General features: G+C 36.4%; 2 protein-coding genes across 3 annotated transcripts in view; one reads left to right on the top strand and one right to left on the bottom strand.

Moving 5' to 3' along the window:
• PSIP1 (PC4 and SFRS1 interacting protein 1) overlaps positions 1-13,782 on the top strand; it is a 43,426-nt gene extending 29,644 nt beyond the window's left edge. The window contains exons 9-16 of one of the 2 annotated variants that reach the window (XM_006864481.1): positions 3,102-3,330; positions 4,628-4,746; positions 7,297-7,352; positions 8,396-8,466; positions 8,702-8,803; positions 9,299-9,512; positions 11,676-11,784; positions 13,038-13,782. In XM_006864481.1, the coding sequence (XP_006864543.1) occupies positions 3,102-3,330; positions 4,628-4,746; positions 7,297-7,352; positions 8,396-8,466; positions 8,702-8,803; positions 9,299-9,512; positions 11,676-11,784; positions 13,038-13,098 (961 nt within the window). In that variant the 3' untranslated portion in view covers positions 13,099-13,782. Of the gene's footprint in view, positions 1-3,101; positions 3,331-4,627; positions 4,747-6,033; positions 6,643-7,296; positions 7,353-8,395; positions 8,467-8,701; positions 8,804-9,298; positions 9,513-11,675; positions 11,785-13,037 lie in introns of those variants that run through there. The other variant, XM_006864482.1, reaches the window with a different exon arrangement.
• Positions 13,783-17,703: 3,921 nt separating this feature from the next.
• Positions 17,704-23,467, bottom strand: part of SNAPC3 (small nuclear RNA activating complex, polypeptide 3, 50kDa) — a 32,212-nt gene continuing 26,448 nt past the window's right edge. Inside the window, exons 8-9 of the mRNA XM_006864483.1 lie at positions 18,917-19,024; positions 17,704-17,851 (exon numbers count right to left, since the gene is read on the bottom strand). Coding sequence (XP_006864545.1) covers positions 17,704-17,851; positions 18,917-19,024 — 256 coding nt within the window. The remainder of the gene's footprint in view (positions 17,852-18,916; positions 19,025-23,467) is intronic.

The following is a 23,467-nucleotide window of genomic DNA, read 5'->3' on the forward strand; positions in this document are numbered from 1 at the left end:
AAGATAGTCTATTTTATCCAGTAATCTACCTGACCTTCCCACCACCTGGATCTCTGTTCTTCTGTGTTTACCTTTTTTCACATTGTAATTGTTTTGATTCATAGGCTCAACTCCCAGATCCTCTGTTCTTATAATTTTATTCTGTTCTTGACTCTTTTCATTTGTCGACTGAGGTTCAGGTTAATGCTCCCATGTACATCATTCTGTAGTTGTTATGTGTCCTTGCTGGTTCTTCTAGGTTCCCTCTTGAAAGTTTGTAAGCCAGTCACTTATTGCCTTTGTAGCCCACCCACCCCACCCCCATTTTGTTGTGTAGCCAATGTCTGAGTTGCCCATCCCTATCTACTCTGTATATGGAGGGGTGGGAATGATCCTTGCTGTAAGGATTTGTTCCCTCGTTTGAGCTACTACATCTATAGGTATAGGTCAGGTTCATCAAATTATATCAGATTACTTTTTTTTTTTCCTCTTCTTTCTTCTGGTTGAGCTCTGATCATCCAGTCATTGAAGCCAGGTCAAGTGGGGATTATCCGCAAGTGTGGGTGTCTTGTGCATAATGCCCTCTCTTCTTATCAGCTGGACGCTTCACTCTCCACTCCAGTCCTCTGTGGCTATGTCACTGACTCTGGGCCCGAGTCCCAAGGTCTTGCCATACTGCTGGCCAACCAGGTCTCCACCTGGGCTCACTGCAGGAGTCTGTTGAACGTTGTTAGGGCTTAGCTCACAGCTTCATTGCTGTTTGTCCCTCACTTCCCCTTTTCGGTGATGAGCATGATCACCCATCAGAGCATGTATTCCCATTGAGTCTTAGTCTTGCAAGGGGGTGTACACTGAGGGGACCCAACCACTTGCCTTGATGTCTCCTGGGCAAACATAGCAATGTTTTAAAGTAGTGAAATTTAGTAAGTTAGATACATTGCAGTTGAGTTTGTTTTTTGGTAACATAATAAATGTCAATTATGTCTGTGCCAGAAAGTATAGGATTTCAGTCACAACATAACTTCTGAATATGTCGTGATACTTAGGAACAGAAAACACTGGATCCTATGTTTTCCCCTTTGCTTATTAAGTGTGGTCAAGTCAGTCCCGACTCATGGCAACCCTGTATGGGGTTTCTGAGCAATAGCTGGTAAGTTTGAACAGCTGACCTTGAGGTTCAAACTAATCTTTTTGGTACAGTCCTTACAATACAATGCCACACCAGGCCTCTTCCTGCTTTGCTTACTTACACACATATATGAATCTGGTATAGGGAACCATGGTAAGCACTCCTGTATGGAAAGGAGATAATTAAGAAGTACACAGCAGTCATTGTAGCCTAAGAAATCTCGGATTTTGTTGAAATGTTTGCTGAATGGGCCCCAGTTGAAGAACCTTGGTTTCACCGTGGTTCAAGCTCCAGCTGTTAACCAAAAATTAGGTGAATGGTTTCAATCCGTCAGCAATTGCGCAGGAGATAGATGTGGCTTCTGTAAAGACAGCCTTGGAAAATTCCTAAATAGCTGCTATATTCTGTCCTGTAGGTTGATACATGGAAGTCAGAAGTGACCTGATGATTGGCCTTGGACTTAGTTTCTGTAAATGTACTCAGTTGGTTTGTGAAGAGCCAGGAAAAAGTGCTTTATATATTTCATGATCAAATAATTATAGTAATGGAAATTTTGAAGAAATTTAAATCATTTTACTTGCATGTTTTTTCCCTTTAATTAAAAGTAAATGATGGTATACCAAAATGTTTGGCTCGGATTATGTGCCATAAACACCTTGTATAGGGTTTCCAAGCCTGTAAATCTTTTTGGAAAACGAAAAACCTTATCTTTCTCTCCCACAAAGTGAATGGTAAATTTAGAACCACTGACCTTGTGATTAGAGAGCAGCTCAGCTAGGACCCTCCCAAGGGGACCTAGACATCAAAGTCACATTAGAAAATGATAAACATAAACATTGCCATGGAATCGATTCTGACCCATAGCAACCCTGTATAAGGTTTCTAAGGAGTAGCTGGTGACCTTGAACCACCAACCTTGTAGTTCAAATGACTTTGCAGTCAGATGCATTAGCCCACAGGGCCACACCACGACTCTTACACATTATAGGTATAAGAAATGTTTCTAAAGAAAACAATTTGTTGTTTTTCTTGTCCAACCTAATCACGTGTGTGTTTAAAGAAGCAGTTGTTTGGTTAAGTTGGTTAAGTCAGTAGATTTGGAATTGAGTTTATTTTTTGAGCCATAATTTTCTCATTTGTCAAACAGAAGAGGTTGGCCTAGATGATTTGAAGATTCTTCCAGTTCTAAAATTGCATTCATATAATTGTGTCATTTGTGAAAACCTCAGTGAAATTACTTGAATAGTAAGAAGGTTTAGCTTTTTAACAGTTTTGGCTGATACTCAAGTTGTGGTATGTTTTAGATGTGCAACATGCAACAAAAAAGTACTTATGTGGTCAGCATTGTCATCATTGGATTCTCGTTTTAGAATCTATTATTATGGAACAAATAACTCAGAATTGTTTAACTGTCACATTAGTATCATTGGATAGTGAAGTTTTGTCTGTCTTTAGTGATGTCTGTGGTGTAGGCAGTAGCGATGGTCCCATTGAGTCCAGTATTGTTTGATACCTAAGAGCACCACTTGATACATAAGTTTTAGCATCTTACAGTCCACAAATGGCTATTAGAGTCTTAAATGTGATATTTTATTACAGTTTTATAATTTTATGTTTTTCTAGGGTGTTTACTTTTTAAACATAAATACAATTTTACCTCACTAAATAAAAGCTTCTTATTAAATATGTCAGAGGTCTTTGCCATTTTATATACAGCTATAGTATCCCTGAAGTCAACTAAAAGTACCTTGCAACCTCAGGGTCAGCAGGTCAAAATTACCAGCTGTTCTGCGGGAAGAAAGATGAGGCTTTCTGGTCCTGTAAAGACTTAAAGCCTTGGAAACCCTGTACAGGATTGCTGTTGGGCCAGAATCGACTCAACAGCACTTATCAACAAACAACATTGCTATCCAAAATACTCAGGTTGACTGAAATGGCAAGTATTAACGATACATAAAAGTTCATTTTTACTGTTGAACTCTCTCTAAAATAGGGTAACTGAAGAAGATAAAACTAAGAAGAAAGGCCAAGAGGAAAAACAACCTAAAAAACAACTGAAAAAGGATGAAGAAGGCCAAAAGGAAGAAGATAAACCAAGAAAAGAGCCTGACAAAAAAGAGGGGAAGAAAGAAGTGGAATCAAAAAGGAAAATTTTACCTAAAGCAGGGGTTGCATCAACCTCTGATTCTGAAGAAGAAGGGGATGATCAAGAAGGTGAAAAGGTTAGAAACTAGTCTGTTCTCTTAGTCTTTTATCTAGGAAACTTTCAGTATCTCTGTGAAAGTTGGTCAGTATCAGAATCCATGACCTTCACAAGTAGACTTGTTGTTAAGTGCCGTCGAGTCCGTTCCGGCCCATAGCGACCCTGTACAGGGTTTCCGAGGGTGTAAATCCTTATGGGAGTAGAAAGCCTCATCTTTCTCCCGCGGAGCTGCTGGTAGTTTCGAACCGCTGACCTTAAGGTTCACAGCCCGATTCGTAACCACTACGCTACCAGAGTAGACTGACAGGGTTTTATTCCAAGGTCTCTTTAGATGGGTTTGACCCACCAACCTTTGGGTTAGTATTCAAGCTCTTAATATTTGTACCACCCAGGAACTCCAGATATAATTTAAAATTCATCTTCTTGTTGTTGCTAAGTGCTGTCGAGTCGGTTCTGACGCATAGCGACCCTGTACAGGGTTTCCGAGGGTGTAAATCCTTACGGGAGTAGAAAGCCTCATCTCTCTCCCGCAGAGCGGCTGGTAGTTTCGAACCGCTGACCTTAAGGTTTGCAGCCTGATTCGTAACCACTATGCTACCAGAGCTCCTTAAAGTTCATCTTAGTTTCTTTAAATTAGTTAAAAGCACAGTTGAAACTCAGTATCATTATTTTCTAAATTTGTATATTTTTGAATTGTGCTATAGTGAATATAATCTTACCAATCTAAAAAAATCAGGAAAGTAGACAGTTTGTCAAAAAGGTTCACACAGAGAAATTATACAGCATTTTTACTCCAAAAATGAGTAGTGTTGTATGAAACCACACTGCAACTCCATTAATGAGTCATTTGTGCACTGTTAACATGTATGGGCACATTATATATGTGAAACATGGACTATATAGACTAATGTAATTTAACCCCAAGAAATGATCATTCTTTAGGCATTCTTCCTGTATTTTTTTACCATTGATTCTGTTTCTGGTGTTATAGTTGAAGTACTTTTCTTTCCTAAGTATTATTTTGTTAATTTCTACCCTAATATTTTAATAAGGGAAGAATTTTCAGTTGGGTTGGTTGCGCGGTGTTTGTAGTTGATGCACACAGACTTAAATTAGAATGATAGTGTAGATGATTTCAGTGAATCATGGGAGATAAAGACTTCTACAACAGGGCAAAGAGAGCTGTTGGGAATTCAAGGGTATTCTCAGTCATCATTTAACTATTTCTTTAAAAAATTCTTCTTGGTTTTACCTACTAAGACTGAAATTCTGTCAGTGCTAATGACTGACTTATGTCCATCCTAACTCTCAAACAGAAGAGAAAAGGCGGGAGAAACTTTCAGGCTGCCCATAGACGGAACATGCTAAAAGGGCAGTATGAGAAGGAGGCAGCCGAGAGAAAACGCAAGCAAGAGGAGCAGATGGAAACTGAGCAGTAAGTATCTGTATATTTTTTTAGCCTTTTAAAGGTAGCATGAAAAACTTCAACAGTAGACTCTCATTTTCTTAGATCTTTATGTATAAATCCTTTCAGATAGAAGTGACTTCCCCATATGTTAGAAAACCTGTCATGTCATTGATAGCATTCATGGTTTTCTCCTGAGAGGATGAAATGACTGAGATAAGCTCCCAGTGAGTTATTTTTATAAGTGAAAGAAAGAGCAAATAGAATAATTCACTTGTTAGTGGCTTGTGAAAACCTTAACTCATTCTTTATTATATACTTGTATACTATATACAGAAAGAATGCAGGAAGTACTGTACCACACATAGACCTTCCCTAAACGCCAGCAAAAAATAGATAACAAGGCACAGGTGGAAAGCCAGTAAAAGTAAATCTAAAGGCTGAGGGGGGTTTCCATTAGATGAGTGCTATATAAACCAAGGTCAGAGTTTCTCTTACGTTTTGATACTTGCACAATAGAATATACTTATATTACTATGGGGAATTTTTTTCCTGTTTCATTTTTAATATAAAATGCTATTATTAGAGGAAGGAACATAAGCCCGGTGGTAATGATTAGCGGTCATGTCTACTTTCATAGTCGATCTTTAACCTGTCAATTCTGAGCTCTTTTCTCTGAGATTTTCTTTGTGAATTCTAAACCTTCTGATTAATCTTAGAGCTTAGTAAGGAGGTAGTTTTTCAAATATGCTCTAGGTCAGCCATTAAGGAAAAATTAATGTTGGGCAAAACAATTCTGTAAGTTATTCTGTATTTTCTTTATAAATTACATTTCTAAGCCTAAAGTTTGCTCTTGTTTGGAGGATATGTAGGCAGGCAGTTTAATTTACTTGAGGGAGTAATGAAAAAATCCCAGTCAGAAATGCTATTCCCTCTATAATCTATTAGACATTAACCACTTAAGTAAAGATTTAAGTTAAATTTTTCGTTACCTTATACTTTCCTGTCCTTTCACTGCAATGTTGTTGGACTGTTGGCTTTAAACTTTATTGTGCCCACAAAGAAAACATAATAAAATTAGATGTTGCTTCGTAATTGTAGCCCAACCTCAGTATCTCAGTTATCTTTTTGTGTTTCAATTTTCTTTTTTAATGTCCTCCGAATGTAACTTTCTCAAATTCTAATATTTGTGTTTTCTTTCCTTCTCCTGTTATTACAAAACTTTGTACTTGGACAGTTTTGCTCTGTAAAGCATTTCAGATGCAGCTTGTATGAAATGCATTATGCAAAATAAAGTTTATTGTATTGTATTCCCAGCCAAACAACATGTAATCTACAGTAATAAAAAATATATCTCATTTTGGGCTCAAAGCATTAATCCAGTTACTGAAAAGAGAATACAAGTGGAGCAAACAAGAGATGAAGATCTTGAGACAGACTCATTGGACTGAATTTTCCCTTCCCCCCCCTGATGGAAGAATGTTCCAGACTCTAAATTGAGGACTTCATTATTAATGGCATTATTACTATGTTATGATTGTTTTTAAAATTCCTGTAAGGTACACACTACATATTAAGGTTGGCCATCATTCCTGTTACAGTTTTTCACCAGGCTTAAAAATGAAGCTTTTGTGTATTTGAGAGTTATGATAAGCTCAGATGAAGATGGTGGTTGTGCATTTCATTTCATTTAGAAAATATAAAAATTCATTTTGTTTCGAAGCAAGGTATTTACTGGAATAGCTATTATTATACTCCTGAGATTAGGGCATTGTGCCCTTACCTTGACATTCCTTTGTTGTTTAATTCATTAGACTGTTTTTTTTTTTTTTTTTTTAAATCCTGAGAAGATTAAACAATAGACTTGTTAAGAAAAAGAAAAAAATAATGAAACTGTAACCAAAATTTTAAAATAAAGTTTTTTTTTAAAAAAAAAAGAAGTGATTTTTAGACATTTTTTTTGTTCTTGTCTATTTCAATTGGTTCATTAATATGGCCTGAATCCAAACCAACATTCTAGAAATCAAAATTTTTAGGAGGTTATTTTTTTGTGATTTACAGAAAATTGGTACCTTTTTGTGAAACAGTATGTAAATGTTGATATACATTAAGTTGATATAATTGGCAAAATATTTTAATGATACGATTATCTTAAAAGTGTATTTAACTTCAAAAGTAGTATGAAACCCTCTTATACTCTTTGGAGATATGCAAGACAATACATAGTTTTTACATAATTGCTGTGTAGAATCTATGAAATAATCACTCTCTCCATGTCACTGTGCGTGTGTCCATTCGCAACCCTGGTATTTTCAAACAACACACTACTCAATCATGAAAATAAAATACCCATGAGTGCTTTAAAATGACTTTGTGATGTCATTGAAATTGATAAATTTAAATTTGCTTATAATTTCATTAATGCTAAGTAATACACAGTATTCAGAATTAGGCAGTTCCTTCTGTTCTAGATTGAACTTAAATACATCAACATTTAACTTTAACATAAGGGATCATTGGCATTTGGTAAAAGTCACAGCAGTTGCAGTGTTTTGAAATATTTGTGTTAACATTTGATAGGCAGAATAAAGATGAAGGGAAGAAACCAGACGTTAAGAAAGTGGAGAAGAAGCGAGGTTAGTTGTTTTACTTTGTCACCTGTATAAATGTATTATGTTAAAGTGACACTGTTTTTGTGTTGATTTTGATATTAGTCTTTTTTTTTTTTTTAATGTTTTATTGTGAATTATATGATAGTTTACATGGGAGAACATTAGTTTTAGATTAGTCTTTTTTTTTTTTTTTTTTACCTTATAACCTACATTGTTTTTCAAAGCTCTAATGAAATCCTTGTAAATCTATTTGTATTTTAAGCATAATCATGTAAATGTCTAAGTAGCCAACTCAAATTGTTTCAATATCAAAAAACCTGGGCCCTTTTTTGTTTTGAATAAATCTGATTTTATTTATATCTGATTTTATATATCGTTTTTATTTTTGTTTAAACTTATTTAAGGGATGTGATGGACTATTGTATAGAAACTGCTTATTTTTAAAATGTGGAATGAACAGGTGGTGATTTTATACTTGGTTGATTGGTTGATGTTATGTGCCTGGGAGTCCTTTGCAACTCATAGAGACCTTGTAGGGTTTCTGAGACTATAAATCCACGGGAGCAGAAAACCTCATTCTCCTGCAGAACAGCTGGTAGTTTCAAACTATTTATCTGTAGGGTAAGTACTTGACCCCACTGTCAGTTTGAACCCCATTGTCAGCGGTTCAAACTTACTTGTTGCTTCTCAGAAACCCAATGCCGGGTTGCTGTAATGCATGTTGGAGTCATGGTGTGGTGCTATAGGATAAGCACTGGATTGTAAGGTTAGTAGTTTCAAACTTACCAGCCACTCCTCGAAAACCCTATACAGGGTCTCTATGAGTCAGAAGAAGGCACTTAACAATGATGCATTAAGTTTTACGAATGGATGCTAGTGTAGCCACATTTCTTAGTCATGTGTAAGCTATTGTGTTTTTCTTTGTAAATTTTATTAAGCACATATTTTCTTAAATAGACCAGTTTTTTTCACCATAGTTTTGCTTTGGTTTAAAAAGAATTCTATTTTATACAGAAACACTTGAATTGGAAAAGTATTTATTGTCTTCCATGTATTTTAATTTATAGAAACATCAATGGATTCTCGACTTCAAAGGATACATGCTGAAATAAAAAACTCACTCAAAATTGATAATCTTGTAAGTGTTTGCTCATTTAAAAATATAAGGATGCTTCTATAGCTGACTGGGTTGACCCCCACTCACGGTTTTATTATACGTATGTGTAACGTCAAATGTGTGTGTGTGTGTGTGTGTGTGTGTCGGAGTGTTATTGGTCCGTTTATACAGTCTTATAGTTGAAACTTTGAAAATATCCTTCAAGAACAGATAATGCCATGATAATTAATAGTTATGAAATTGTTTTGTCATGAAGGATGTGAACAGATGTATTGAGGCCCTGGATGAACTTGCTTCACTTCAGGTCACAATGCAACAAGCTCAGAAACACACAGAGATGATTACAACACTGAAAAAAGTAAGTGACCCCAATTCATGTAGATTACAGAGCTTCCTTTTGATTCATGAAAAGGGAGGACATTTATGTAAAAATCATTTGGAAATGGATAGTGATGATGTTTGTACATCATGATGAAAGTAATTAATAGTGCACATGTAGAAATGACAAAAAAATGAAAGTACCGTGTTTAGGAAGGTTAGCCAATGCTTTTAAAAATGAGCGTTATAATAAAAGAATTTATTACATTATTTCCTCAGGAGGAGTAACAGCTTCACCTTTTGTCAGATTAGCATGCTATTATTGCAATGGGCTTATTTCACTGGCATAGTTCATATTCACCAAATACTTATGCTGTTACAGACTCCACATTGGGATTTGTGAGTCTAACATTCATAAAGGGAAGGTGGAATATGGTGTCAGAGAAAAAATCCAATGAATCCTGCTTAACTGGAACACTGCTGCTTCCAATCAAAACATTAAGCAGCGAAATGATGATTTTTTTTGTTTTCTCAGATACGGCGATTCAAAGTTAGTCAGGTTATCATGGAAAAGTCTACAATGTTGTATAACAAGTTTAAGAACATGTTTTTGGTTGGTGAAGGCGACTCTGTGATCACACAAGTGCTGAATAAGTCTCTTGCTGAACAAAGGCAGCATGAGGAAGCGAATAAAACCAAAGATCAAGGAAAGAAAGGGCCAAACAAAAAGCTAGAAAAGGAACAAACAGGTAAGTGGTTATAAATTTGAGAACTGGTTTCTGATTGTTTCCTGGTAGTGTTTAGATGAGTAAAAAATCTCATTCTTTTCACTAAGTTTAAGTTACTTGTCAATATTACTGGCAGTCAGCATGAGTAACATTTTATCATGATCATTATTTTATATCCCATTTACTTCCCCTATGCCACAATGCAACATGATTTTGAAGTAAATTCCTTGATAAACCAATGTATTCACCTATCATTAAGTATATAAAAAAATAAACCCATTCCCATCCAGATACTTTACAGTTTGTGGCAAGCTCATGTGTTTGAACTTTGTGGGGTTTCCTTGACTGTTAAAACTTTCAGAGGTAGCTCACTACATCTTGCTCCCATGTACTACTAGACCCTCCACACTTTACATTGTTGTTAGTTGCTGTCCACTCTGTTCCTGCCCCTAGAGAGGAATGGCTGATGGGTTTGAAGTAGTCAAGCACAAACCATTTGTGACACCCAGGGAGCTAACACACTTATCATGTTTAAATGACCAAATTTAAATATCTTAAAAGATTTTTGGTTGAAACAAAGTGTTTCATTCATTAATGGAATGTTTGTTGAATCATTGACTGTGTTTGATGGCATCTGTACCTCCTGGTCACTGAGACACAAAATACTTTACGGATTCTTGTGAATGCTATTGGCATGCCTACCGCCCTCACAGACTGCACCACAAAAAAAAAAATAGCAATTTTCAGCACATACCTGTTTGTCTGTTTCCTCTCAGTGTAAAGTGACATCAAGATGGTCTGACTCATAGTGAACCCTGTATATGGTTTTCTAGAAATAACTAGTCAGTTTGAATCACTTATCTTGGGGTTCTAACCAACCTTGTGGCCTAGTACTTATCCTACAGTGCCACACGAGGACTCATCAGATGTTAGCTTCTCAGTAATCTTGAGAGGTCACAAAAGAAAAAGTGGGACATGTATGTTCTAAAGATTTTGCAAAGATTAAAATGCACTCACCGTAAACACATCAGTCCTCACCCCAATTCATGTTATGAAACATTTTGTTGTTTTAACTGCAGTGAAGTGGGTTCCAACCCATGTATACGGTTTGAGTAGCGGCTGATGTGCTTGAACCGCTGACATTGTAGTCCATTGTATTAAGCCACAGCGCCACACCAGAAGTCCTCCATGAAATATTTTAACAGCTGCTAAATAAACCTATGAACTCACATTCAAAAGCAATTTGAATTTTTTATCTGATGCTATAGGGTAAGCACTCAACCTTGAGGTCAACAGTACAAACTCACAAGTTGCTCCTCAGAAATCCTACACAGGGCCACTGTGGGTCGGAACTGCCTGGGATAGCACTTACACAAGGATCAGTTAATGAAATAAGCCTTGTAAGAAAAGCCCCATTAGAAGAAAGCCTCTTAACCCCCTTTGTTCATAGGATTGTGGCCAATTAGATAATAAGGACTTCTACCTTTGTTACAAGGAGCTCTGGGAGCACAGTGGTTATGAATCAGGCTGTGAAACAGAAGGTCAGCAGTTCAAAAACTACCTGCTGTTGCGTGGAAGATAGGCTTTCTGCTCCCGTAAATATGTACCACCTGGCAAACCCTGTACAGGGTCGCTATGAGTCGGAACCGACTGCATTGCACATTACACCACCTTGTTATGGAGTCCTGCTGTGGCACTGTGGGTTCATGCGCCAGACCTCAAAGCCATGTGAACTACACAGGGTCGCTATAGGTTGGAACCGACTCGATGGCCCTAACAACCTTTGTTATAAAATACTAGTAATAAATTTGAAATCTTACTATATAATTAATGTCTTTAAAAAAATGAGACATGAAATCGTAACGTACTGACAAGTTACCAATTAATACTCTACATGGAGATCTACATTGTATACTAATTGTTGCTTTTCACCTTAGCTACCCAAAGGATTTTGAGTAGGTATGGAGCTAACAATGTGTCTTTAATGAAATGTAATTATTCCTATTTTTAAAATAGCATCAAAACATCTTAAATCATGAGGACTGGAAATACAAAGCAACCTCAAATATGTAAAAAATTAAGTATTTGAAATGTAAGGCTTTTTTTTTTTTTTGATCTATATAGGACATCTTTAGATATTGTTTTAGAAGCTCTAACAGTGTTTTTATTATAATTCTTTGAAAGGTTCAAAGACTGTAAATGGAGGATCTGATGTTCAAGATAGTAGTCAGCCACAACATAATGGAAATAGTGAAGAAAGCAAAGACAACCATGAGACCAGCCTTAAGAAAAAGTAAATACATATTTTCATTGCTTTTGCAGTACTGTTCTAAGAGTGTGTTTAATAACTCTTCCTGAATTTGGGAAGTATATTGCAAACCAAGAGTCAGAAAGTGAAAATTATTTATAACATTTTCCCACTGTACTAATAAAAGAAATGAGGGAACCCCATTTAAAAAATAACTTTTCCCTGGGAATTCTTATACTAACACACCTTCATATGTGTTCGTTTTAAGCGTTGTTGGAATTATGATGTTGTCAAGTGCTGTTGAGTCGGTTCAGACCCATAGCGAACCCTGTACAGGGTTTCTGAGGCTGTAAATCTTTATGGGAGCAGAACGCTTCATCTTTCTCTCGCAGAGCGGCTGGTAGTTTTGAACTGCTGGCCTTAAGGTTTGCAGCCCGATTTGTAACCACTAAGGAGCTCTGGTAGCGTAGTGGTTACGAATCGGGCTGCGAACCTTAAGGTCAGCGGTTCGAAACTACCAGCTGCTCCGCGGGAGAAAGATGAGGCTTTCTACTCCCGTAAGGATTTACACCCTCGGAAACCCTGTACAGGGTCGCTATGGGTTGGAACCGACTCGACGGCACTTAACAACAACAACAACGCTACCAGAACTCCTTCAAGAATTATGATAGGATAACAAATTAAAATACAGACCTAGAAAGGAGAGTTTATTTCTTATTGTACTATAAGAAGCTCTGGTAGCATAGTGGTTACGAATTGAGCTGTGAACCGCAAGGTCAGCTGTTTAAAACTACCAGGTGGTCTTCGGGAGAAAGATGAGGCTTTCTGTTCCCATAAAGATTTACCGTCTCGGAAACCCTGTTCAGGATTGCTATGGGTCAGAACCGACTCAACGGCACTTAACACCACCTACCTTATAAATGCCTAGTCTTAGAACTGTAGCTTACTATGTCTCTCAGCTTGCTAATATGCTTCTACTGTATTCCTGTAATTTAAGGAAATGTCAGTATTATTTATAGGTAATATTTTCATGTTGAGTATTCACTTGGAAGCTAAAACTGATAAAAAGGGCCTGGTGGTCCAATTTGATGATATCTTTTATTTTTCTCATTGATTGTATTACGTTGGAAAGATATATGATAAATTAAAAATTTAAACAATATAAATGATGATATGGTACTGACAACTCACGATTTCTATTGATTTTAAAAAGGTAATGTGCTCCATTTTTACTGACTTCATTTTGTGGATAAAATAAATTCTAATCTTAGTTGTTACGTCTTTATTTCCCACTTTAGGTCATCTAGTGAAGAGAGGGAAACAGAAATCTCTATGAAGGATTCTACATTAGATAACTAGGCTGACACACCCAGAGGAAAGGACACTTGAGAAGCTTGTAATGGTTTTCGCTTGAGATATTTAGACTGCTGAAAAGGAAAGTTTAAAATTTTTATAAGCATAGGTTTTCATGTTAAAAACTTGCTTTCAGGGGGAGATCCCTTTGTTGAAAATTGAACATTATTGCTAATTGTACTTGTGCAGTATTAACAGCTACAATATACAAATGTGGAGGAAAATCCATTTAGAAAATGTTAAGCTGCTTTTCCAGACATTATGGTTGTAGCATATTTTCAATTAGTGTGTGTAAGTTAATGTGTAATTGATAGAGAAAAAGTTACATTTTTAAACCTCCTACTTGTATAATACCTTTCCTCTTTTCCCTAATACTGTGGGTTTTGTGCATAGTTTTTACACATGTTGAATTTACCAGACTGTCTTATTCACTGTTGTGGGTTTTTGTAGAAGTTGAGCATTTTTATGGTAGTTGAAATGTTACTTCTATACAAGTACTCACTCCCTTGTTTTATTGAATCTCAGTCTATATTGTGCTATATTATCCTGCTGCTTTGTAACACAGTGTGGTCTGTTCGCCTTTTTGTATGACAATTAGCTATCCAACTGAAGTGAAACTGACAATTTTTGCAAGGTACAAAACTCAAGTTAATTTTTAAAGATAAGTTTTGTGGCTGGAAATTCAGTGAAATCACACAATTTTTCTTGCAGGCTGGTTATATATTTAAATAAATCTGGCACGAGAGTAGCAACCTTGGAATCAACCATTTACGATTCTTTGTATCTGTACTAGGAGCGAAAATTCAAAACTAAATGAGGAAAGTTTATTTTTGAGAAAGGGGTCACATTCATTAAGGAAGTCACTTAAAATAGTATTTTTTTTAAATTGGAAAAAAATCAGTGCATAATGCTTATGCTAAATTTAAGTAAATATTATATAATGAAAATAACCTATTTGAAAACAATGCTATATTAGAAGGGATTTAAAATGTTTGATTTCTGTATCATATGACAATTGCACATAGGTGACTTTGTACCTAGTTGATTCATACATGGCTTAAGTCAGGGTGAACCAATGTTAACTGTATTAAATAACTAAAGGATAGCATTCTATTTTGAATATTAGGTTACATGGTGGTTTTCAATAGCTGAAGACACTAATCGTAATTTGATAGGAATGTGGGAAAATGGGTTAAGAGTTACAATTTTAGGTCTGTGGTTTATAAGTTGCCAAAAAAGTGGGTGATAAGCATCGTATATTTTTAGCCTCATGGATAATTGTTTTCATCTATAGATGAATAGTTTGAATCTTCAATTTCAATAATTGGGTGTTTGCTTTTGAAGTGTCTTTACAATGGAATCTAGGACCCATTGTTTCGATGGAACTCTGCTATATTAACCAGTCATTTCATCTGTTTGGATTTGGACAGATCTGTTCTAGTTAAGCCATAAGTGTCAACGTGGAAAATGTTTTGATTAAAGAATTTTTCTATCAAACTCTATTAATTTTGTTTTGTTTTTGCTCTTTATATGAGCAAGAGGTGGAATTCTGCATTCACTACCAAGGAGAAATAAGTTGATTCCAACTCATAACAATCTTGTATCGGGATTTCCAGGAGTGGCTGGTTGAGTTTGAACCGTTTGCAGTTCAAACCAATAGTTCCAGTGCTGATCCTACAGTGCCATAGCAGGACTCCATCATGAAGGAAAGAAAAGGCTTCCAAAAGTTTGAGGACAATTTCCATTATCTTATAATTACAGTTTCCCACAAACTTTTGAAGCTCCTTCATAATTTAACTGGTCAGAATTTTTTTGGTTTGGGGAGACACAGTAATTAAAAAAACTCAAAATGAATAAAGGAAATAAATTCTCTTGTCCCCCTTTTTTTCCCTGTGACTCAATTAATCTGTATTATACCAGGAAGCCCTGAATATTCCACTTCAGGTAAGTGAGGATTTTACTTGTAATTTATGTCTGCCTGCATGGCTTGACTTTACTCTAGCCAGTTGACTGCTCAAAATGCTTAAGATCATGTGAATGTAAAATAAAGTTTTAGGAGTATTAGCTATATTAAGTGGTATATTTGATCAAAACCCTACAACTTTCCTGTTTAAGGAGAGCATAACAAAGTTAGTTACTTGTTTGACCACCAGATAACATTATTTAAGAGTTAAGTTTCACATGACCCAGCAGAATCAATTTTTCCTCATTAAACTTTGTATGTATAACAGAATGGAATGGTAGATTTTACCTTATTCTTGCTGGCAAAATGGAAGTGTGCTGTAGTTCTATACCCGGACTTACATCCACATATACTAACTTACCTGTGTAAAGGTGTCAGGTTAAGTCTGCCATCTAGTCTAGGATGAAAACAAGGGGTTTTAGAGGACTATAAGATCCAGGGCAGGAAAGGATGATGTATTGGAAACAGTAAACCAATATTAAAAAAATAACTATTAGGCTGAAATGGGTTTGTATTTATGATGTGTAAATCTCCAACTGTAGAGATAAGTGATCTCCTAGTTAATATCTGAATTTCCATAAAAGATTAACAATCTATTTTTAACTACTAGGATTTTACTTGAAAAAGCTCATGGTTACATTTTTGTTTTGCTTATTTTAAGTTAGATAAATTATTGTCACATTGTGTTTTATCCATTGAAATAAGCAAAGCTATCTCTCCAGAAAAGATATTTCTGATTCATGGAATTTATGGCTGTAAGTTACACAAAACATGCAATTTTAAAGAATTCTTCTTTGTAGGCAGTCCATATAACTGATACACTGGCAACTTGTGGGTGTCCTTAGTTGCATGTTCTCTCAGATTCATCAGGAAACTTTTAACTGGTGAAAATGTTAGTTGAAGAATTAGCAGGATAATCTCACTAAACGATAAAATGTTCATCGCATTTTGTTTGATTTGTTCAAGAAGATGAACTAAGTTACCACCCCCCCACCCCAAAAAAACCTACCACATGAATGCTGTGATGAGTCACTAATTCACCTTATAACTGTTGTTTTTGAGATTATGAAGTAATAATAAATGAAAGCAAACTGTTTGCAGATTAATAAATGAGTGGCAAAATCTATTTTTGTTGCATTATCTTACATCTATAGTTTTCCAACAGAAATTTTGAATCTGTTCAGTGTTAGCTTAGCACCTTTGGTTATGTAACAAATTGGGACTAACATAAGCTTTCCTTGATTGGATCTGTGAATGAGACATACCAGAAACAGGTTTTTGTCATTTCCATATAAAATCAACATATTTCCCTGTCAATCTTGTTACCACGGAAGTGTATAGGCCTCACCAGTTTGTTTATATAAGTCTGTTTAGTCATCCAGGAAATGTGAAATTCAGTTGAATTTGAACATAACCTAGAAAAGAGAAAGTGAAACATAAATATGATAAAGTATTAATTCATTAGTAAAATTTCCAACCCCAAATGCTAAATGTTTCCAGAAGATATTTCAAGTACAGATAGGCACGATTTTCTCTTGACAATTGTGATCTCAGAATTTTCTGAAAGAACTGGGAGTTAAGGCCTGAGAGGAGGATGCAAGCGTTAAGTTAGTTGATCCATATGTCTTAGTTATTATACTACATGAATTAGATTGTTTATTCTTTCTTATAAAATAGTAAATTGCCATATTTAAAATCATTGTGATACACCAAAGTTCTTACCCAGAAATGAAACTTCAATTAATGTTAACTTCTCTGAAAATGTTTGATTTCTAAAGATTGATTTACATTACATTATTTGCTTAAGAGGGAACTCGAAAGAGTTCTTGGAAAAACATCTATCTTTTCATTCCATTTGTATATACAATGAAGCCCCCTTAAGATAATGTTTATTATTTAAAAAACCCCACTTTAAGATTAAAGATCCCACTATAAGATTATATAACTAAATCTTTTATATTAAATAATTTCCTTTTTGCATAACCTCTCCCTAATTTTATTATGTAATAAAAATTGAATGATAGACAATGTACCTTGAAAACCTCACGGTGTAGTATATAAGGTGTAGATCTCCTTCACAGAATTTCAAAGCATGTCTACCATTTGGTGCCTCTTACTAGCAAAAAGCAATCTGGATACAATTACAATCAATAAACAAGCAAAATGAGAGAAAAAAAAGAATCAAAACAATGTATGTTTAAGAATATATACAGCACTACTGACTTGTTAATTACAGTTGGTGTGGTGCTGAGGGTTTGAACTTTTAAGGTCGCCTTGAAGCGCAAGGTCAATGGTTAAAGCTCACCAGCTGCTCCTTGGGAAACCCTTTACAGGGTCACTATGAGTTTGAACTGACTCCACCACACTGACCAATTTGTTAATTATATGTAACCCACTTAAAAATGAACAAAACCCACTAAATTAGAAATATACTTTAATAATAAATACTCCATCATGCTTCTAAGCATGAAATACAATCCAAATTCATTTAAAAAAAAAAAAATCTATAGTTTGACTTTTCCTCCCATAGCTTTTGCTTGATAGCTCGCTTGATAGCTCAGGATGTAGATTTCTTCCAGTGACAGTTTTTCGGAAAGAACTACCCAAGAGGAGATCTTTTATAAAGGTTCTTTTTCAGTTTATTATCCTTAATTAAAGGTTCCTGGATCAACGTAAGGGTAAGCAAGAAATTCCCCCAGTTTATTGCCTTCAGAGTCATAGTGGAGCATTCGGAAGCAAACATCACAAAAGAAGCATGGGTCCACTGGTGCAAAACTGTCATTGTTCGTCACCCACCTGTGGTTGTAAAGAAGATAGACATCAGTATAACTAAGTTTATGTTGCTGTTAGTATGAGCTAGGTTAATGACCTCTAGTACATATGAGCTCTGCTAGCGTAGTGGTAACGAATCAGGCTGCTAACCTCAGGGTCAGCAGTTCGAAACTACCAGTTGTTCCACAGGAGAAAGATGAGCCTGCTCCTGTAAAGGTTTACATACAGTCTCGGAAACCCTGTGCAGAGTCACTATGAGTCGGAACCGACTCCATGGCACATAACAACAGTACATAGATTTAAATTCCCAATTTTTCTTACTCTTACTGTTGTGATTAATTGCTGTCCAGTCTCTTACTGACCTTGTATAGGGTTTGAACTGCCAAACTTGCAGTTAGCAGTCTTACTCAGTAGTACGGTGACACCAGGAGTTGTGAGAGTCAAATTCCACCATAACTAAGATACAAAATGCTACAAGGCCCAAGTACTCTCAAATGGAGTTTAGTGGTGGCTGAAGAACTTAATGTTAAATATTTAAATGGGTAAACTGGTATGTAAATCATGGACCTTAAAGCTATATAAAACAAAACAAGATTTCATGAAATAATATTTGAGGGCACTACACGTGAAGTGGGAGAAAGATGAGGCTTTCTACTCCCGTAAGGATTTACACCCTCGGAAACCCTGTTACAGGTCGCTATGGGTCGGAACCGACTCAACGGCACTTAACACGTGAAGTAATGTATTTTGTTGGGTGAAGGCTGCAGAATAAGTTTCCCTGACAGCACCAGTGTGCTACTTGCTCTAACCACAGCCCTGAAGTCTGAACAGTGGATTTGTGCTACACATAATGTAGTTTGCTTAGTGTTAAAATGAAAGGGGCCCATCATCCCGGTTTTTGTTTGTGTGTGTGAGGAGCCCTGCACTTGTGAACATGATTTTGTAGCACTTCTGGAACTAGATAAAGCCTCTTGTTTACACCCCAAAGTACAAATATCAGATCCTATTTTGGACAAAACTGGAAGTGCTAAAAGTGAAAAAAGTACCTATTAGAAACCAGTATTTCTCTAAGAAAAAGATTTTGATTACCTGGCTGTGTACATTTTACAGACAAAGCATTTTCTTGTCCATAGCCAGTGTTTCTTGATCAGAAGTGGGTAAAGTGTCCTATCCAAGCAGTCGTCATAGTGCACCAACCTTTTTAGACAGGAGAAAGAAATGATGGTATTAAGATGATTTTGTTTGATTTGTAAAGAACTAAATACCTGTACCTCCATGTTAGGAACCACAGTTTATTTTGTAGTATTAAACAGGAATTTTGGTATGCTGTCTTGCTACATCAGGTTTCAACAAATTGTGTTCCACAAAATACATTCAAAATATTGGACTAAACAAGGCTTTCTTTTCTGTGAGGCCTCCCAAATCCCTTTATGGTGATTAAAAGAGGGAGTTGGAGATGTTTCTAATTCAGTCTTGTCCTAAACATTTTACACACTGAAACATCTCCAAAATTCTGGCTTGAAAAATTTTTAAAAAGTTTTTGTTGTTAGCTAGATGCTGTTCTCACTAAAGGGATTTTAAAAATGCAATAAAAGCACTTGCCAAAAAATGTGAAGCTGTTTTGACATATTTTCCATCTATGTTTGTACACTTCTGAAAGCAAGGTTTACATTTCTCCAATCCTTCCCCAAAGAATTCTGCACTCTTTAATTTATACCACATCAAACCAAAAGTTTTGGCATCCTCAAGGGACTCAAATTTTTGTTTCTTTTAGTGTCTAGGTTTGGGTTAAGATCAGGGCTGTAATGAACACAGGTGGGGTGATGGAGAAAATTTACTAAGCACAACATTCCTGACCCTTTTCTCACTTACAGCACTTTGGATAAAATCTACTAGCCTATCCTTTGAAAAAACAGTTGCCATAACTTTGTGAGGTAACCTATGTGCGTGGCAGATCCTGTTGGAAGCTACTAGTTTGTTTTTTTTTTAAGTGCTGGAGAATAATTTTTAAAGCACCATAGATTTCTAGAAGAATAAATCTGTGTTGGAAGAAGTACTGCCAGAATGCTCTTTAGAAACCAAAATGCTGAAACTTTGTCTCTCATACTTCGGACATGCTATCAGGAAGCACCAGCCTCTGGAAAAGGGCATCATGCTGGAAAAGCAGAGGGTCAGCGAAATGCACTGACACAGTGGCAGTAGCAATGAGTTCAAATGCAACACCAATTGTGTAAGAATGACGCAGGACTGGGCAGTGTCATTCTGTTGTGCACAAGGTCACTATGAGTTGGTACCTAACAACAGTAACATAGTTTGTCATGAAACACACAGAATACCTTTGAATAGTCAACAGAATACATGTAAACAGCTTTTTGGTATTCTCTGACATCAGCAATGCCATCTGTTGTTCCACATCATTTTTTGAATCTGAATCTTATAGTTCCTTGTTGATATTCTGCTATAACTGTTTCTGGACTACCTTTACAATTTAAATTTTTTGTATTACTAATAATATTGTTCAATAATTTCTGCATTCTGTTGGACTACGTTTCTTTGGAATGGACACAATTGTGACCAGGTAGGTAGGTATCTTCCAAAGTTTTTTGCTTGGATGAATGAGTTTTTCTGGTACTGCATCCATTTGTTGAAACTAATTGATATTGAAACAATAATTTCTAGAACCTGATGACTTAACTGTAACTTGGATTTGGAAGCTACCGTTTTGATTGGCCTTTATTTTTTAAAAGGTCTGGTGTGGTGCTGCTGTAAGAGATGCACTGGATTGCTAACCAAAATGTGGTTCAAACCCACCAGCTGCTCCATGGAAACCCTATACAGGGTCACTATGGGTCAGGACCAACTTGATGGTACTTATAAAAAATGAAAGTAAGACAAGTGTATTACTGAGTACTTGTCTGCAGCCATCACACAGCTACGTTTAAATAGGTTTTGTTTGCGATAAACCTATGCACGTATGGACTGAAGCCCTAGTAGGAATACTTTCTGACTCCCCCTCATATTTCCTCATACAGTTCTTTCTTTGCCCGATGTTTAGTACCTTCTTATGAAATACAGTTAGAGAAAGTTTCTCAGAACCAGATAGCTTAGATTGACTGGTTATTTGGCACAACATGTTTTTTTTTATTTTACTGTCATCCTTACTAAAATCCAAATCTGTCTCCTGGCCTAGTGTGAATGTGTGGGGATTTCAGTTTCAGGTGTCAGAATCATGAAACCTATAAAGAATGGGAAGGAGAAGTCAGTTTACACTCTATCACTTATCATCTGCATGACCTTCAGATTTCATTTCAAAAATGGAATTGAACAGAATTGTTTGAAGTATCATAATCTGATAATTTGGATTGTAGTAAGAAAAAGGTAGTAAATACTAACTTCATTAAAAAAAACAAAACAAAACACTAAAGCACTAAACGAGTTTGTCATAGGAAAAGCATCGGGTGACTCAATCTGCCTGTAAGATGAAAATGACTTATAGTTTAAATTACTTTTAAAAGTGACTTAGTATATGCTGGCTGCCACGAGGCAGGCTTACAGACTCTGCCCTTTGGTAGTTTAAATGATTATATATTCTGTTCCTGAGTGTTTTTGTGTATATCCCCACCAGACAACAGAGGGAATGGCAGCAAATCTTATTGAATGATGATGCATGGAGGAAATTGTAATCATTGCAATGAAATGATGAGCGTAAAACTGATGTTCCCCCATGTAAGCTATTACTCAATTAAAAATAAAAACATAAAAAATAAGTGATTTAGGAAGTCCCCTACTGAACTCTTACAAAATGTAAACGCATTTTGCTTTAGATTTGGAAGAGGTCACTGTTGGTTTTATTTGCTTTGAGTTGAAGCGTCAAGTCGTTCCCATAAGGCTTGCGTTGACATTGTGTGTATCTGCAATCATTGTAAGGTAGCCGTGACCAGTAGTAGCAGTCTTCCACTTAATGCGGATTCTAAGGCTGTCTCCCTCACTTGACTGGAAGAGCAAGCAGGATAGCCTACATAAAATTTAATACATTGTTTGAAAAAAGAAATGTGCTGCACACAATTTGAAATGCCATGTGAATGTATGAGGTTTGTACCCACTCTCCAGACTTTAGCTCCTCATCATCCCTCTTGGAAATTTCTCTGCTCCAAAAAGTTCATGGGAAAATGAAATGATAAGATAATGAAAATTTCTGAAGCCCACTCATATATAAATTTTCCTATTTCAATGTAGCTACTAACTTATTTCTAAGCAATAAAATGAACTAAATATATTTTAGGTGTTTCTGTAAGAAGTTGCTACTAAGTGCCATCAAGTCGATTCCAACTCCTAACAACCCAGTATTGGTTTTTCGAGTAGTGGTTGCTAGATTTGAAGTGTGCACCTTGTACTTACAAGTCCAGGGTTTATCCGATAGCATAACATAGGTTAGATATTCTATTAGAAAGAATCACAGAATTGGAATTCTAAAAGTTACCTAATTAGTAGGATTAATATCACAATACTCCAGAAATTTCCTGTGGAGGATTGTACTCCTTTTGTATTTTACATCCCATACAAGAGGGGGCTGCTCTAGAAGGGGTGGCTCTAGGGGGTGCTGCTGGGTGCCCCTTGTCACCAGCTCAAAGTCAAAACAGGACAGTGACCTACTAAGATGCAGTATTTCCCAAAGTCACCTCAGGGTAAGACCCACACGTGTATATTTAAATACGGTGACTTTCTAACCTCCCTTTACTGTCAGTCTTACTGACTCGGAATCCCAAGGAGATCGTCTGATTTAGTAAGCACCCAAGGTGATTTTTATCAGAGGCTAACAGGACTGGGGAGATGACTTCAGAGGGTCCCTTCTACCTCATGGAAGGAAAAGTGGGAGCAAGGGCTCGGCTGTGTTTTGGAAGATCCCAAGACTCAAGTGGAAGCAGGAGCGCTTCAAAGGTGTCAGGTCCTCTTCGGGTCACAAGAAAAATGCAAGTGTATCAATCCTCACTAAATACTTGAATCATCTTTCAGAGACAATCATATCAGAAGAGTACAGGTTTATCTTACACATCGATCCTTCTGAGATTTCCTCAAAAAGGAGGAAATGAGTATCTCGAATTGTAGCACTGTAGGATAAGCGCTGGACTGTTAACTGCAAAGTTGTTTCAAATCCACTAGCCACTCCTCAGGAACCTTATATAAAGGTTGCTAAGAGTCAGAACCAACTTGATGGCACAAGACAACAATCATGGGGAATGAGATTTTGGGATCTGTTGATAAATTTTGGAGAGCTGGCATCTCTATTCATTTACAAGGAAGACAGAATAGGATATCAGCTATACAAACTATATTGTTGTTGTCAGGTGCCATCAAGTCGGAACCGACTCATAGCGACCCCATGCACAGCAGAACGAAACAATGTTCGATCCTGGGCCAACCCCACTACCGCTGCCACACTTGAGTCCATCAGTGATGCCACCTGGCCAATCCATCTCATTAGGGGTCTTCCTCTTTTTCTCTGACCCTACACCTTACCCAACATGACATCCTTCTCCAGCGACTGTTTTCCTCTGGACAATATGTCCAAAGTATGAGAGACGAAGCTTAGCCATCCTGGCCTCCAAGGAGCACTCTGGCTGCACTTCTTCCAAAACAGAT

The sequence above is a fragment of the Chrysochloris asiatica genome, unplaced genomic scaffold (assembly GCF_000296735.1).
Source record: "Chrysochloris asiatica unplaced genomic scaffold, ChrAsi1.0 scaffold00065, whole genome shotgun sequence".
Classification (NCBI taxonomy): Eukaryota; Metazoa; Chordata; class Mammalia; order Afrosoricida; family Chrysochloridae; genus Chrysochloris; species Chrysochloris asiatica.